The sequence below is a fragment of the Amyelois transitella genome, chromosome 8 (assembly GCF_032362555.1).
Source record: "Amyelois transitella isolate CPQ chromosome 8, ilAmyTran1.1, whole genome shotgun sequence".
NCBI lineage: Eukaryota > Metazoa > Arthropoda > Insecta > Lepidoptera > Pyralidae > Amyelois > Amyelois transitella.
In genome coordinates this window covers 6,517,059-6,533,750 of record NC_083511.1, presented here as the reverse complement: position 1 = coordinate 6,533,750, position 16,692 = coordinate 6,517,059, and the positions used below count along the sequence as shown (strand labels likewise).

The 16,692-nt window shown below is 34.4% G+C and overlaps 3 protein-coding genes across 5 annotated transcripts; 2 read left to right on the top strand and 1 right to left on the bottom strand.

Moving 5' to 3' along the window:
- The first annotated feature begins 1,484 nt into the window (after positions 1-1,484).
- On the top strand, positions 1,485-3,016 carry LOC106137165 (ATP synthase subunit s, mitochondrial). Its single transcript, XM_013337950.2, has 4 exons — positions 1,485-1,650; positions 1,913-2,204; positions 2,322-2,585; positions 2,887-3,016. The coding sequence occupies exons 1-4, from the start codon at positions 1,624-1,626 to the stop codon at positions 2,916-2,918; spliced, it is 615 nt and encodes a 204-aa protein (XP_013193404.2). The 5' UTR covers positions 1,485-1,623; the 3' UTR covers positions 2,919-3,016.
- On the bottom strand, positions 3,012-4,759 carry LOC106137144 (dihydroorotate dehydrogenase (quinone), mitochondrial). 2 transcript variants are annotated; one of them, XM_013337925.2, is made up of 5 exons: positions 4,661-4,759; positions 4,252-4,461; positions 3,718-4,112; positions 3,299-3,636; positions 3,012-3,223 (listed from the first exon to the last, which is right to left on the bottom strand). In XM_013337925.2, the coding sequence occupies exons 2-5, from the start codon at positions 4,396-4,398 to the stop codon at positions 3,012-3,014; spliced, it is 1,092 nt and encodes a 363-aa protein (XP_013193379.2). In that variant the 5' UTR covers positions 4,399-4,461; positions 4,661-4,759. The 2 variants fall into 2 exon arrangements, with proteins under 2 accessions (XP_013193379.2, XP_013193370.2); XM_013337916.2 differs by having other exon boundaries at positions 4,541-4,745.
- Positions 4,760-6,437: 1,678 nt separating this feature from the next.
- LOC106134983 (BLOC-3 complex member HPS1) lies at positions 6,438-16,642 on the top strand. 2 transcript variants are annotated; one of them, XM_013335140.2, is made up of 12 exons: positions 6,438-6,474; positions 6,556-6,715; positions 6,853-6,996; positions 10,019-10,131; positions 10,779-11,000; positions 11,249-11,358; positions 11,662-11,797; positions 12,152-12,275; positions 12,454-12,734; positions 14,627-14,774; positions 15,188-15,387; positions 15,583-16,642. In XM_013335140.2, the coding sequence occupies exons 2-12, from the start codon at positions 6,620-6,622 to the stop codon at positions 15,752-15,754; spliced, it is 1,746 nt and encodes a 581-aa protein (XP_013190594.2). In that variant the 5' UTR covers positions 6,438-6,474; positions 6,556-6,619; the 3' UTR covers positions 15,755-16,642. The 2 variants fall into 2 exon arrangements, with proteins under 2 accessions (XP_013190594.2, XP_013193215.2); XM_013337761.2 differs by lacking the exon at positions 6,438-6,474 and having other exon boundaries at positions 6,489-6,715; positions 14,663-14,774.
- Positions 16,643-16,692: the final 50 nt, after the last annotated feature.

Below are 16,692 nucleotides of genomic sequence, written 5' to 3'. Positions count from 1 at the left end.
AGTGTATCTCCTTTGTTGTGAGCTTTAGAAACTTGTAACAATCTCAATATTTCATTCACATCGAAAACATAAACATGAACATCATCGAACATAAAATCTTATCGAAATTAGGGTCTTTGTAATGTTAACGTATTTTTTCTCGTTTTAGTTTACAAAGGAACGAATCTTGGCGAAGGGAATATAAATGATTGGCATAGAAAATATCTGGCCAGGAACAAAACATATCCATGTGTGCCGTGGTTCTCCAGGCATTATACCTTGCCTGGCGGGAGATCTTCCCTTTGGTGGCGGGCAAGCCCGAATCATCGCTCCCGCTAAAGGTCTCTTTAAGGGCCACGAAAGAGCACTCGACTTTACAACAATCTTTTGGCAATCGCTTATCATAAAGTTTTTATAAATTAGTCAAAACGAAATCACGAAGATTCAAAAGAACATAAATATTTCAAAGAACACACGAACAATTTCTATTATTTATTGATATCATTTATCTCTTAACCCTTATACGTGAATGTCGGAGTCATCCGACAAACATTTTGTGCCCATTATAATTATTTTCAGACTTATTATGAAACATATAATGAATAATTAATAATTTCAGTACATAAGGCGCACAAAAATATGTAATTCCTATTATTAATATTATAAATGCGAAAATTTGTGAGTGTGTCAGGTTGTCGGTATGGATGTTTGTTACTCTTTCACGCAAAAAAGTTCAGTAGGTTCAGTAGGAACCGATTACGATGAAATTTGGTATGTAGGTAGCTGAAGACCCAGAATAACATATAGGCTACTTTTTATCCCGGAGTGCCCGCGGGATTGATAGGGTTTCCATGCGGACGAAGTCGCGGGCGGCATCTAGTACAACATATATGAATTAAAATTGTAGAATAATTAATCAATATTCCCAGTTAAATCATAGATAGGTGATAGATAAAATATTGTTGGACCATAGATTATAGCCAGGATAGTTAGGATTCCCGATGTAGAACCAAATCACAGACGTATTTAACTTTATATTTACAACTGTGATTGGCAATGAACAATCTTAAATCCCTTATCTATCGATAAAATATTATCGACTATCGACTCTAGTCCGCCATGTTAGTATTCCGGTTTGTTTATTTAGGTATACAGGAAAATTACCTGCATAGGGCACTTCTCTAGGATAGTTCTTCAGAGCTTACTTTGATGATGATGACCTTAGTATTTTGACGAAATAATCGTATTGAAATAATTAGTTTTACATTCATTCATGTTTTTTAATGAAGACAATGTGCATTCGTCCACGATTTAGATTTAAGAGATCTATTTTTGGAAATTGACATTCGGTGAAAATGCTGCAGTATAGATAGTGTAGTTTGTTCCGCCGCTTCTTCTACACATGCGCTTTGGAAGCGGTAGTAGTTATATTAGATGATATGAATGATGATGAATTTTAATGATGATATTGAATTTTGAAAATAAATCTATTATAGGTATAGCGCCACTTTGACAGTTGCCAAACCCGGTGAAGTCGGCAACTGTCAAAGTGGCGACTGGCGACCTTATCAATTGGCTGATTGTGGAAATTGGAATGTTGATAAAATTTTGTCCCGAATAAACATTGATTGATAATAATTTGATATGTCACTAATTACGAATTTACGTCACGTAAGTTTTAGTCGTAGTAAATAAAAAAATACTGGTCGCAATATTTTGCATGAGATTGACGAAACTACAACCATCTCCTACTAGAGGTGCTGCATCTATGAGGGAAATCCAGGAACCTTTAGTGATATCTACTAGACTCCATAGGCAAGGCTTCTCATCTGGGATGATTCAACTAATGAAGATCCAAAGAAAACTGGTCCTCAAAAAAAGATAGTTTGATTTACATAAATACCAGATGTCTAGTTCCCCATTTTTGTTACAGAATAAATCTGCAATTACGAAAACTGGTTTTTCATTTAATTACCAAGTACGGCACTTTTGGGAATATGTGAACATGATGTTTAATAAACCTGACCCAAAAAGAATTGAATTATTGGGCCCGGATCGAGCTTGTGCTGAATGGGTGCTTAGAAATGGTGGCCGTGTTGTCTGGGAAGATGGGAGAAAGTTGGCTGATTACAATAGTTTACCACCTGAGGAGGAAACTGTACCTAAACTTTTAGAAATTGATGGATCAGACTCTTCTATATCACACTATGGGTTTCCACACCTAAGTATGTTTGTTAATTGCTTTTTACTCTTTTTATTTACATTGTGAGCTTAATGAAATGCAATTGAATATTGAGTATTGAGCTATGTATTAATTATTGAGGCTGTTGCATATATTACAGGTGGATGTACAAAATTGAAGAGAATTATACTACACAATGATAACTACATAGATGATAGAGCCATGAAAGGTTTGTCATATGGAAAAAGCACGCTCACTCATGTCCAAGTATCTAAGTGTGGAAGTGTCACTGATGCTGGGGTCAAAGAGATAAAGATACTGGATAAGCTGGAGACATTAATACTTTTTGATTTAGAAAATGTATCAAATCTTAATGAATGTAAACAATTCCTTCAAACACAACTGCCAAATTGTAAAATACAAGGTAGGTCCTAAATTTTTTTTCATATTTTTGACTTGCCTTTTACAATTATATCCATAAACCTCAATGGGTCATAAAAATATTAATTACAATACCTCTGAAAAGACAATGTTTTAGTACTTCTAACACTTTTATTAAAACTTTTACTATGACACATAGTTAATATGAGGTAGATTAGTTATGAATTAGGTATAAAAGTACTAATCTACTGAAAACTGATTTCATCAATAAACATTTCCATATATTCACAAAATAATCTCATGTTTTATGTTAAATTACTTACCAAAACTTGATGAAATTTCAGATGATGCTGAACAAATTAAATATGAAAGATAAACAAAAGATAATATTTTTATTGTACAGAAATAATTACTTTAGAATAATCCTGTATTGAGAAATGTTTTATGTATCTAAATAAATGAGTGTGCATCATTTCACTGCCTTTCCTATTGCTTCGTTGACACTCTTGTAGCCATCTCTCTGCAGTAATTCAGCAAGTTCTGATTTTATTTTAGTGATTACAGGTGGTCCTTCGTAAATAAATGATGTGTAGATCTGAATTGCATTTGCACCAGCTAATATCTTTTCATAGGCATCCTGGCCAGTGAATACCCCTCCAACACCAACTATTGGTATTTTTCCTTAAATAATGATTATGATTAACATATAAAAAAATATAAAATTTTAATAAAACAAAGTAAAAATAAAATACATACCTTTAGTTAATTTATACACTTGTTTCACCATTTCTGTTGATTTCTTGGTCAATGGTTTCCCACTAAGTCCCCCTGTTTCATTTGAAAACTCTTGATTCACTAGAGAAGATCTATCTATTGTTGTGTTAGATATTATAAGACCATCTACTTTGCATTCTTTCTTAGAAACAACAGCAATGATATCTTTCAGTTCATCATTTGTGAGGTCTGGAGCTAGTTTCAAGAGCAATGGAGGTTTAGTTTTAGCTTGAATAGAGTTTCTTTCCTTATTTATTTCAGTTAAAAGTTTCTCTAGTTCTCCTCTTTGTTGTAATGATCTCAGGCCGGGTGTGTTAGGACTGTAAAAAAATTACAATAGTGAAATTTAACATTGTAAGATTGAAATAAAAGCACTATTCTTCTTACATATATAGTCCTACCTGCTGATATTAATAACAAAGTAATCAGCTATATCATAAAACTTCTTAATTCCCAAAGTGTAATCTTTAATTGCATCATTAGACTCTTTGTTCTTTCCTAAGTTAACTCCCAATACTCCTCTTGACAAAATGGTTTTATCAATATCTTTGATTTTGCTATAAACCTCATTATGGCCTTCGCTATTGAACCCATATCTGTTGATCACAGCCAGATCTTCTGGTAAACGGAAAACACGAGGTTTTGGATTTCCAGGTTGAGGTTCTGGTGTAACAGACCCTATTTCAATTATAGAAAATCCAATATTTCGTAGACCAACTATGGCATCCCCATGTTTATCAAAACCTGCTGCAATACCAATTGGATTGCTAAGGTCAAATCCTAAAAATTTGGTTGTCTGTAAAAAAAAGTAATAATAGGTACTTAGATATGTATTATGCAAGAAGTCTGATGTAGCAGATGCTTGATATTTTTGTTTCATATATATAACTTCACGTTCAGATTGAACCTTTTCTATGGAAATAATATGTACTTACAAGTATATTTGGGTCATTATATTTTTCTGGTGGAAAGAAACCATACTTTACAGCCGATACTCCAAGTCTGTGTGCTAATTCAGGGCTTAAATACTGGATAGCAGGCTGCAGAAATGATTGATAGTAACCATTAAAATCTTTTTTCATGTATGTAAACTGGTAGGCCACAGATCCACCAATCGTTAAATAACATAGGGATTTGATTTTCTTCTGCGGAAATTTAACAATTTTAATCTTAGATAGAACAAATAATTAGGTTCTTGAATACAAAATTTAGAAATTCTGATACCAATGCTTGAGTTTTGGAGCTCATTTTACTTGTTTTAATTAAATATAAAGCTTCCAACGCACAAAATATAATGTATTACATAGAATGCATAAAACTATAGTCGTAAGATAAAAATATTACTTCTCAATTCTATCAAACAAATACAAACAAATCTGCTGATTGCCTGCCCGCAATGTTGCATGCAATCAATTTATTTAACCGTTGTGACAGACAATTGTTTTTGTTACTATGAATGACAGTAACAATTTAGATTATGAAAGGTTCTACTGTGAAATATAGAAATTGTACCAAAACTCAGCATGAATACAAGGATTTTCGTCGCGTTCTTCGTTCTTCGCCAACGTCGCATCTTCATCTACGTCGATGCCTCGCGTGTTGTTTCTCAGCCTTTTAATTAATAATATCCTACTACTATTATAAAGGCGAAAGTTTGTATGGATGTATGGATGTTTGTTACTCTTTCACGCAAAAACTACTGAACCGATTACCATGAAATTTGGTATGTAGGTAGCTGAAGACCCAGAATAACACATAGGCTACTTTTTATCCCAGAGTTCCCGCGGGATTGATAGGGTTTCCATGCGGACGAAGTCGCGGGCGGCCTCTAGTTCTTTATAAAACTCTTAAAAATAGCTAGAGATGTGACATTGCTGATAAAAAATCGATTTTTATATAATCGATATATTTTTAAGTATGAAAAATGGATTAACAAATAATCGATTTTTCTTAAGAAAATAATCGATTTTATTATATTGATAGAATTTTTCCTAATTTTTCAATTTATGTCAAAATAAACGCCATATACATTATATCAATAGATTTATTCATTAAAAATAAACAACAGAAACAGTAAGTTCTTATATAATCAACGCAAATTAAAGTTTTTAACAATCAAGTTTGAAAAATGAAGTTTCAGCAACGAATAGGTAATAAATAAAATATCAACCGAATGTCGGTGAAATACTATTCATCGACTAATTCCATCTAGAGAATGTTTGATTAAATTAATCATCTAAACTGTTTTAAGAGCACAGAAAAAATGCACAGATGGCGTTAATGTAATATTATGGAGCTATGATAGTATTCTTTGGCAGTTCGCGTTCCGGGCTCCAAGCCAGAAGACAAAAACGTAATGTCAGAGTGCATTTATTGTATGATTATAAAAATCGATTTTTACTTTAATAAAATCGATTTCACATTCCTAAAAATAGCTGACTTCCATGTTGTTATTTGGCGCAAAGAGGAAATTTGCCTTAATAAAAAAACTAAAAATCTACGCTTTTATTGCTAATCAAACTAAAAAATAGAAAATAAAAATTAATGACAAAGGAATTATAAAACAGTAGTAGCAAGTCGAACAATCAGTTATAGTCAATTACCTCCGATTAAAATTATAACAAAATTAAATTATAAACAAAACAATTTAAATCGGAGTAAAAAGCGTAGAGACAGAGCTATCTAAAAATGAATTTATTAATCCTGGCAGTTTCAATAAGGATAATGAGAAACTCTTATCAAAATATTGCATTGTCATCGGTCCTTGATACGTGTGCAAAGTTCCAAGTTGATCAGACGTTTAGAAACCAGTGAAAATTAAGCTCAAAGATTCCGTTACATACATAGATACAACCCAAGCTAATAAAAGCGTAGTAAAAATGGCAATGCTTCTAGCCTTCTGAGCACACTCCCACACCACAACTTGATGCTATGCAGCGAAGGACTGTACAATTTGCAAATTATATAATAATATCTTATTTTATTTTTATGAGTAGTTTTAATTTTGTTTATTCCAAAATTTTATAAGATAAACTTTGTTAAATAGCCTTAAAAATTGAGAAAAGGCATGTATGACTGACAATGGCTGTCTGTCAAAGTCAAATACTTTTGACGTATATGTCCCTTATTGATTGTTACTATTGGAACCGGAGAACTCGGTAAATTAAAATAATTTGCTATTTGTAATTAATCAAATTCTAACAATTTGGTTTTTAAATAAGACTTGTTGTTTGTTTCAGTCTTCTACAAATACATATTAGATATATTATCGGACTGACCGATTATAATATAATCCGAAACAAAATGAAAGCTGCTTTGATATTCGACAGTGTAAACAATTTGTTGTTTTATAAATGGGATGAATTATTTATACAGCGTCTGAAATCTTTAAACGAACAGGTCAGTCTTGAAAATAGAATAGGTCTTTTAAGATAAAAAATAGAAAATAGAATTAAAATTATAACAAAGAATTCCACACATTCATGTTTATGATAATATTTCATAATAAAATTAGAAATCTAATTTGATGCTTGCAGGATACTGAATGTCTTACGGATAGCCACATTGTGTCGCAGCTTTTGTCTCCAATTATAACTTCCCAAAGAGTTATGGCTGCTCAATTTGGAAATACATATTCTTCCATGCAATGCAAAGACAATACAACTATTGTATTTGACGAGGTATCTTCATATTTATTTAAATCTACATAGGTATCTACATAAAATCACTCCTATTACCTGGAGGGGTAGGCAGACTACATCTTTACAGTTGCTACAATCCCTGTATACTTCTTTTGTTTCATCCACATTCTTATCATTTTTCATGGAACTTTGTCTGCTTTATATGCAAATAAAACAGTGCTTATATGCAGTGTTTATTTCAGTAGGTAGTTATCTACCTAAGAATGGTGAAGAATGGTGCCAAATTTCAAGTTCGGCCCCCAAATGTATATGGGTAATGGAGCACACAAAGGAGCATAAAATATATTATTTTTGTGATTGTAAGTCACAGAGAACTCAGAAAAAAAATTGATATTTTTAATTTTTAATGTAATTTTTTTATTCTAAAATATATAAAAAAATATATGTTATACTAGCTGACCCGCGCAACTTCGTTTGCGTGTATCCCGCCCCGCTACTTCGACAAATACAGTCAACGCACCAACACATATTGGATACTAATTTTCATTTCACAATAACTTCTCTTTCCCTTAACCGCGTTTAAAATATTAAAATGTGTTTTGGTTTCTGTGACTCTTCTTTGATCGCCCCCCCTATCAGTTTTTGGAAAAAATATTTAAGTAATGTACAGATTTTTTTTTTGTCTTATATGTATAGATCAAAGTCCTGCCGCCGACGCGCTATTTATAGGGACGCTGCCCCCGCCGCCGCGGCCGGCCCGTACCGTGCCGCAATACTAATATCGTGATATCTCCTAAACTATATGTCTAAATAACACACTGTAAACTGCAAAAATAATCTAAATTAAATGCTCGTGATGATGAACTTACTTATTTTGATAAGGATATATGTATTATTGGTTATATCACCAGTTAAACATCACCCAACGAATTAAATGTTTTTTTAATACAGAAAAGTAGTTTTTGTGACTTAAATAAAAAAGCTGGATATATGTCATCGCGGACTTTTTTGTAGAACTAATAAAGACCAATGTTTTTGCTATACATTGTTCTTACTTGTATCCAACGGTATAAGCGGCGCACGCACAAATGCAATCTTCAATTAGATTTTTTTCTGACTTCTTGGACATAAATCGCTATAACTCAGCTAATATAGTTTCAATGTATTTCAATTATATATAAAAACCTGTCGGAGAAAATACTCTTTCTATTAGTGAAAACCGCATCAAAATCCGTTGCGTAGTTTTAAAGTTTTATGCATACGAAGGGACTACAGACAAAATGGGCGACTTTGTTTTATACTATGTAGTGATACTCTGTAATGTAACCTAACACCTCGCGTTAGTTTCACATCTCTATCTTAATTAGCTTCAGAGATATATATCACATTCAGTAATAGTCAAGCATACGGATATTTTGCTCTCTATCTCAATTTGCTCTCTATCTCAAGGTCAAAGCGGAAGTCGGTCGCGAAAAGTACATAAATCGTGTTTGGTAATATCAGTTGCACTTGATGTTGATATGTCATTTTCAGCCTATAAATTGATATTAAGTGACAAATGTACAACTTTTCTGTAGAAAACCTGGGAAAATATATTTGTGTTTGTGTGTCACAAAAATTATAATTAATTAGTTATGTTAATATAACTTACACAGGGCCACCCATGACTTCGTCTGTGTGGAAACCTTATCATAACAATCACCCAGGAACTTTAGAATAATAAGTAGCCTTTGTGTTAGTGCCGTGTGGTTCCCGGCACCATTACAAAAAAGAATAGGACCACTCCATCTCTTTCCCATGGATGTCGTAAAAGGCGACTAAGGGATAGGCTTACAAACTTGGGATTCTTTTTTAGGCGATGGGCTAGCAACCTGTCACTAGTTGAATCTCAATTCTATCGTTAAGCCAAATAGCTGAACGTGGCCATTCAGTCTTTTCAAGACTGTTGGCTCTGTCTACCCCGCAAGGGATATAGACGTGACGGTATGTATGTATGTATGTTGTGTTATTCTAGGTCTTCAGTTACATACATAACAAATTTCATTGTAATTGGTTCATTTATATTTATTTTGTGTGAAAGAGTACAAATATCCACAACACACAGACAAAGGTTTTAGCGGGATACTTATGACGAGTCAGCCCCCAAATGGGAATCGATATCGAAACTTTTGTTTTAATATCAACTTGATGTTAAAACACGATTTATGTACTTTTCGCGACCGACTTCCGCTTTGACCTTGAGATAGAGAGCAAATTGAGATAGAGAGCAAAATATCCGTATGCTTGACTATTACTGAATGTGATATATATCTCTGAAGCTAATTAAGATAGAGATGTGAAACTAACGCGAGGTGTTAGGTTACATTACAGAGTATATAACATATATTTTTTTATATATTTTAGAATAAAAAAATTACATTAAAAATTAAAAATATCAATTTTTTTTCTGAGTTCTCTGTGACTTACAATCACAAAAATAATATATGTTATGCTCCTTTGTGTGCTCCATTACCCATATACATTTGGGGGCCGATTCGTCATACGTATCGGGCTGAACCCTTTCCATACATACTTACTCACAACCTTTCACATGTATAAGATAATAGTAGAATAAATCCACACTGATTAAAAAACGAAAAGATTCGTATTTCTTATGTTTATCGCAATTGAATTAAAAAACTACTGCAATGATTTTCACGAAATTTGGCACAAATATACAACAGACCTTTCAGGAATAAAATAGGCTACCTTTTTTTTGAACTTTCCACAGAACGCTAGCCTGTGCAAAATGCTAATTATGAATAATTAAACATAAATTCTAATTACAAATGGTTTTTATTATGCATATTAGAACCCTTTTTAGTGCATACATATTAACATTAACATTTTGGCATTTTGAAAAGTGCTGAAAATTTTATGTCTACGTGAATGTTCTTTTGTTTTTGAAGTTCCCAAGAACCCTTAATATATACATATAATCACGTCTATATCCCTTGCGGTGTAGACAGAGCCAACAGCCTTAAAAAGACTGAAAGGCCAGATATCCTTATAATGATTTCAGTGGTTAGATCATGTTTTCATGATTATCTGCGAAGATAGTGTGGATGAAGCTCATAGAGAGTTAATGGATTGCAAGACTTTTTTGCAACACATATGTGGACAAAACATCAATCTGTAAGTAAAATTTTTCCATCAATTAATTTGATCATTTTGTTTTATTTATAAAATACTTTAAATTAGTAAGTAGCTACTTGAATTGGCTGACTGTAAATCATGAAAATCAAAGTACATTTATCAAACTCCAAATTATTAGTTGTTACTCAAAATATATGTATTTTTTAAGTACATATTCAGTATTTTTTTAAGTAGCCTCATCATATCATATGTTTAAAAATAATGGTACAATTTTGAATGAAAAAATATATGATGCCATATTCCCTGTCTTCTTTTTACCTGTCCTGGACTTATAAATAATAAATAAATAAATACGGGACAAATTACACTGATTGAGTTAGCCTCGAAGTAAGTTCGAAACTTGTGTTACGAGATACTAACGATACTATATTTTATAATAAATACTTATATAGATAAACATCTAAGACCCAGGCCAATCAGAAAAAGTTCTTTTCTCATCATGCCCTGGCCGGGATTCGAACCCGGGACCTCCGGTGTCACAGACAAGCATACTACCGCTGAGCCACAGAGGCCGTCAATTATCCTGGTTCAACGACACTTCTCTGAAGAGCAGACTAGCCGGGATTAAAATATGTTGTCTCTGCCTATTTCAGAGTAGTGGAGTGATTATATGTACTATGTTACAGTCTTCAATCGCCAGTGTATCAAGACTGGTTGTCAGTGCTGTTAGAGAGCCGAACTAAAGGAGATTCTATCGCCGGTGCCATTGGTCTCATAGGTGAGAGTGGCGCTTCCACAGCCGCGCTCAACGCTTTAAAAGCAACTGCTAAGGACATCAAGACGTCGCCGTATCAACACTATCATCTGATGCTTATTGTTGGCGACAAAATCTTAGCACTTTATTCGAGGCAAGTTTATATATATTTATATATTTTGGATAAATGTACAAAAAAATACTTTTCATGTATCACAGCACATATGTGGAAAAGATTCTATAAGATGTGTGTGGTGAAAAAAAATATTTTGTATGTTGCATATCATCGATGTAGGATATATTCCTAATGTTAGATAAGTATCTATCTTGGGGTTAATATTAGTTTTGATTTTAGCATATACTTAAAATAAAGTAATCTTATATGTTCATAAAATGTTACAGTCGTGGCAGTGAAGATTTGACGCCGCCAGATCTTAAACTGTTAAGTATTCAGTGTATTGCTGCTCAAGAGTACTGGAAAGATACTGAAGAATCCAATAGCAGGTTGCCTTGTAAGTTATCGCAGATTTTTTAAAATATGACTATGATAGTAGCACAAATAACCATGTTCCAAAAAGATTAAGTTTGGTCAGCGAGAAAGACAGCAGCCACTTGAATGAATTGCCTAAGTTACGATGATAAATTAAGTAATTAAATCCCTCCTGGATTATGGTCATAGACTGGCAGCGCATGCTACAAAATGTTATATCATTATTTTTATTTTTAACCCATAACGAAAAGTGCACATAGTCGCTAAATAACTTTGCTTTGTACTTAAAAATAAATGTTGCAACTAGAATATAGAATGTGATTAGGGCTGTCGTGCGAGAACAGCGCGGTGGTGGAGCTGCTGGGCGCGGCGGGCGGGGCGCCGTGCGCGCCGCACTCGCTGCACGTGGCCGAGCTCGCGCCCAGGGTCACCTTCGCGATGCTTATCGATATGGACTTGAGGTATAGACATATTGTAATTATCAAAACATTATTGGTATTAAGTTGCCAGGTTCTTGAATTTTAGCTAACTCTGATTTCAAGTTTGAAACTTTCGACAGAAATGCCGCAGTCCATCCTGCTGATCACTTTTCACGCAAAAGCTACTTTTGCAGTGATGTAAATTTATGAAAATTTGCCGTCTTAACCACTCCAGTATGAAAGTCATAACGAGACTTAATGTTTCTCCAAGAATAAAAATCCTGGAGAAGCAAACTGGAATAAAACACCAATAGGATGATTTTTTATGAAATGACAGTAAATTTTGTTGAACTAATAACGCACGTAACTTTATTATTTTCTGGCGTATTCTTTCAGGGAAATTGGAGTTTCTACTTATATGTCCAGTCAAATCCTTTCGAATCTACGCAGGCTTTTGCTCCAAAGAAATCTGGAAATGCTTCCAAGTACTTTGGACGCTCTGGAGGCTTCATTGAAAAAGGTGTGTAGGTACCTATTGTTGTTCAGTTCTTTAAAAACACTTCATAATTGATTAGCTTAAAAGCACGACAACTATATGATTATGGTGTAGGAAGGACAAAGGTAAAACAACATAAGTATGAATTTGAGTATAAATATTTTAGGCTTCATTAAAAAATAAAGATATCCATCTCTTTCAGACAACCGACGCGCTTCGCAAAAACAAAGCGAACACTGCTCTATGCGCGCGCGTCACTTCACGAATGCTAGAACTGCGCAAGTCGTGCACCACCACCACGCCCCTCACTCCCGAAACCACCGCCACAGCGATGCACACCGCATTAGAAGCTGTCATAGAACAACTAAAGCCGGATATACCTAGTATTAAGTTGACACAACCGCTGAAGGGCCTCGCTGCAGCTATGGACCCGTACGTGGATTTCCTCCGAGTGAAAGCGATGAGATACTTCAGCCTGGGATCATATCCTTTTCAATTAATTTGCTTGGTTAAAAGGTAAGGTTAGTATATGACAGATGTATCTATGACTTAGCGTGATGTCTTAGTCTTCGACTGCTTTGTCAATCAGTAGTTTGCCAAATAAGTTGTGGCCGAATTTTATATTTCTCACTAACTATTGTCATGAGAAAATGGGAATTCAGGATCATACCCTTTCCATGCGGCTGGCGTAATATCACGTATAACTAAAAACCGTTGGCCACACGGTGGGCGTATTATTGCGTCAAAAACAAATCCTTGTGTTAAACGATTAGACCAATATGAAAGTTGGTTCCCCTGTACTGTAGTTATAAACTCAACAACCTTACGTGAAACGGTGGAAAAATACTTACTTATTATTATGTAGATACGAGTGCATGGTTTACGCCGATAGTGTTGTAAGCTTTTTATATCAAAAGTCTAATAAAAGGAGAATAATATAAATGGTAAGTCTATTACTTATAATTCTTAATAATGTGTTTTACCTCGACGATAATATTTTTAAAGATAAATCTTCAGATGAGACTCAAATTGACGAGCATGAACCATATTCGCAACCAAATTTTATCGACGATGATGAGATGTCGCAAAGTATTTTATTTAGAAAACGAGGAAGAAACAATGAAATTTCTCACGAAACTATTGACGAGGTCAAAGAATCTCAAGTATTTAACATACCGCAACGAATTTTACAAAATAAAGTGAAATGTTATGATGACTCTCCAAATCCGATAACACCATGTCCAATAAAAACACGATACAATGTACAAGATATGTCAACTAGCCAGTTACTTATTGTACCCTCATAAATTAAATTTTAAGCTACCCTCGTTACATTTTATTATAACCATAGATTTTTTTTAAAAGCATGATAAAGTAATATAAAAAAAATGTAAAATGAGTATGTAAAAAACTGAGTGTTAATTTGCTTATATGCTTGCTCATACCCAGTTGCCCAAAAAATTATTATGATTAATAAAAATTTGATTTCAATTTACTACATATTTCAGTTTTTTATAAAAAAAATATATATGCAAGTAATTTTATATAAATATTTGATATTCTTTTTGTATTTTTGCAGCAAATGTTCATTATTCTTAATCATAATTCAATTTGCTCATTTCTGCTTATAAAGACGTTATTGTTTCAAGGTATGGCAACACCAAAATTGTCTATATAATTTTGAAAACGAAATAATACGCCATCCGCGTCTAGCGAAAAAAATTACAGGACGCAATAATACGCCTTCCGTACAGTAGAACCAGTTTTGTTAGGACGTAATATCTCGCCCATCGTTTTATAGAAGGGCCTTAATACAAAACCGCCCGTACAGAGACGGCGAAATTGAAATAATGCTTCCGCATGGAAAGGGTTAATTATAAGAGATCGAGGCAAGTGGAAAGATGAAGTATCTCCTTACACTTTCTGGAAACGGGCGCGATTTTATACATGGATGTATGAATTAATTTAAATCTCTGAACTTAATATGGTCACGATAATAATTTGGAATGATGACAGAAAATATTTTACTGCTTTGAAATCTGGGAAGATGCATCAAAATGCATCTAAATTTTGTTATGGTATGGTAAAAGTTCATCATCACTTTAATATCAGATCACAATAATCATTACATTGTTTTGTTCATGTGCTTTTTAAACATTTGTTATGATGTCATATATGGAAGTTACAATTGCCTGTGATAAAACTAATCGTGTTTTCCCTGTATTACACAGTTTTTAAAGAACTTGTTTATATATTAATTATTATAAAAGAAATTACATAATATTGTTTTACGAACGCGGGTTATTTGTATCATCTCACCAATGTAACAAGTCATGGAACAAATTATTTCGCTTAATGTGGGTATGTGGATGCACGGGCGACACAGACGTGAGTTCCCTAACGCTGCACAAGTATGTGGAGGAGTTCCCGGGGCTCGTGCACTTCATACACGTGGACCGCACGGCGGGCCGCTTCCTCGCGCCTGATATGGCCGACTGCGTGGACATGCTGTCACCACAAACGGTGAGTGAACAGATATATTGGATGATAGTGAGTAATGTGTTGGGGTCAAAACTATATAGCGATCTACCAAACAATATAATATATGTAAATATTATAATAATTAAAAGCAAGACAACAAAAAATTTTAGTTGAGAAAACTTTTTTTTTATTTATTTATGTAAACAAAAGAAAATAAATGTAAGATTAATAAAGGATTTAAGAAAGGAAGAACAGAAAGCAAGATATTCTGATTCTGATCTAATTTTTGGCATTTGATGATTTTTTTTTTATTTAATTACCTACATTTGGCCGCGCTGCACGCACCACAGTTGACATGAATGAAGTTGTATGCAACCTCGCGCACCGCGCTATATATTGCGTGCGTGCGGCGCGGTGACGTTTATCGACTGAAGCCTACAATACAATCGTCGCAGGTGAAGCAGATAGTGTCGCGCAGCCTGTCGGTGTGCCGCGAGGGCTACACGGCGGCCACGTGGCGGCGCGGCGCGCTGCACGTGTGCTGCGTGTGGTGGTGGGAGCGGCGCGGCGCGGCGCTCCGGCCCGCCTGCCCGCCGCACCCCGCCGCCGTGCGGGCGCTGCCGCCGCCCGGAGATATACGGGGGGCTTTCTACAGGTCTGATCGTATTGTCACATACTTGTTCCATGTGTGTAGCTACCTGCGCGGGCGGGAGTAGTGCGGGAAATCCTTTTGTTTTGCTGATCAAAGTTGTGTAAATTCCGTACTCCGCCATCTCTTTCGAATCGATATTTTTTTATTTTCGGTTGTATTCTACGCTTTCTTGACACGCTAATAAATCTGTAATTGCAGGCAACTAACGGAACTATCGTTCCCCGGGGACACGGGAGTCAGCCTGAAGGAGTTAATTTGCGTGCACCTCGGGCTGCTGCCGGCCGCCACGGCCGTGCAGCAAGCGCGGCGCCTGGCGCACGCCGTGCTCGAACTCGCGCACGACAACCCCGCTGCTGCGACACTGCTATAGAACTGCAGTTACAATAATACTTATAAAAATATAATAAAAGACACAAAGATCTAATTAACAAACTTCTACCCAGGATCCCTCTGAATAATGGAGAACTGGATCCCTCTGGGTAATGGAGAACTTGACATTACGTTGAGTGAGCCATTTTAACAGAGGGCAAAATTATTTTTTTTGTTGTGGAGATGTATCAAGGAGCGTTACTCTTTGCGAGATGACAGCTCTTTGAAGTTCCCTATGAGGTTGGCACTTTACAATAAAGAAAAGCCGTAATAAACGCGGTAGAATAGGCAGTAACAGTAACAGAGAGAGTAAGGAAGAGCGAGATGTTTTGGAGAGAAAAGATAAGCTTAGTAATTATGGACATGTGGCGAGGATAAATATAAGCAGTTTGACTAAGGTGACAAAATGACTTGACTAAATTATGAAATATTTTTTATGAGTGTGGATTAATGGTTTATTAATATAAACCTTTTATTGGTATTAGGAGCAGCTCCCTATGTTTTCTTGCCAAAAATACAAGTTTAAGTAAATAGAGAATTTAAGTAGAAATGTATAAAGATTTTTGTTTTCTTTTTTTGCTCAAATTCCGTCAGGATCTCGATTAAAAATAACAATATTTTCCACAGATATTTCCCTATCTAGATAAGTATGTTCCGTAGGCGTAAGTACTTATTAAATGCTTATAATGAATGAAGTTTGCTATTTATATATTTCATCTATATCTATATTTGCACTGAAATACAGTTATATTTTTTTTTATTTTATATTTTATTGTATTTGTTAAGTATGGTTAAATTACTAATTTATTGTCATATTGTTAATAATGTTTGTACATTATGTTAAGAAAATTGTAATTAACAAATAATAAAAAAAAACCTTTATTTTAAACATATTTTATTTGCAGAGTATGTTTAATATTAGTAATTACAAAAATATAA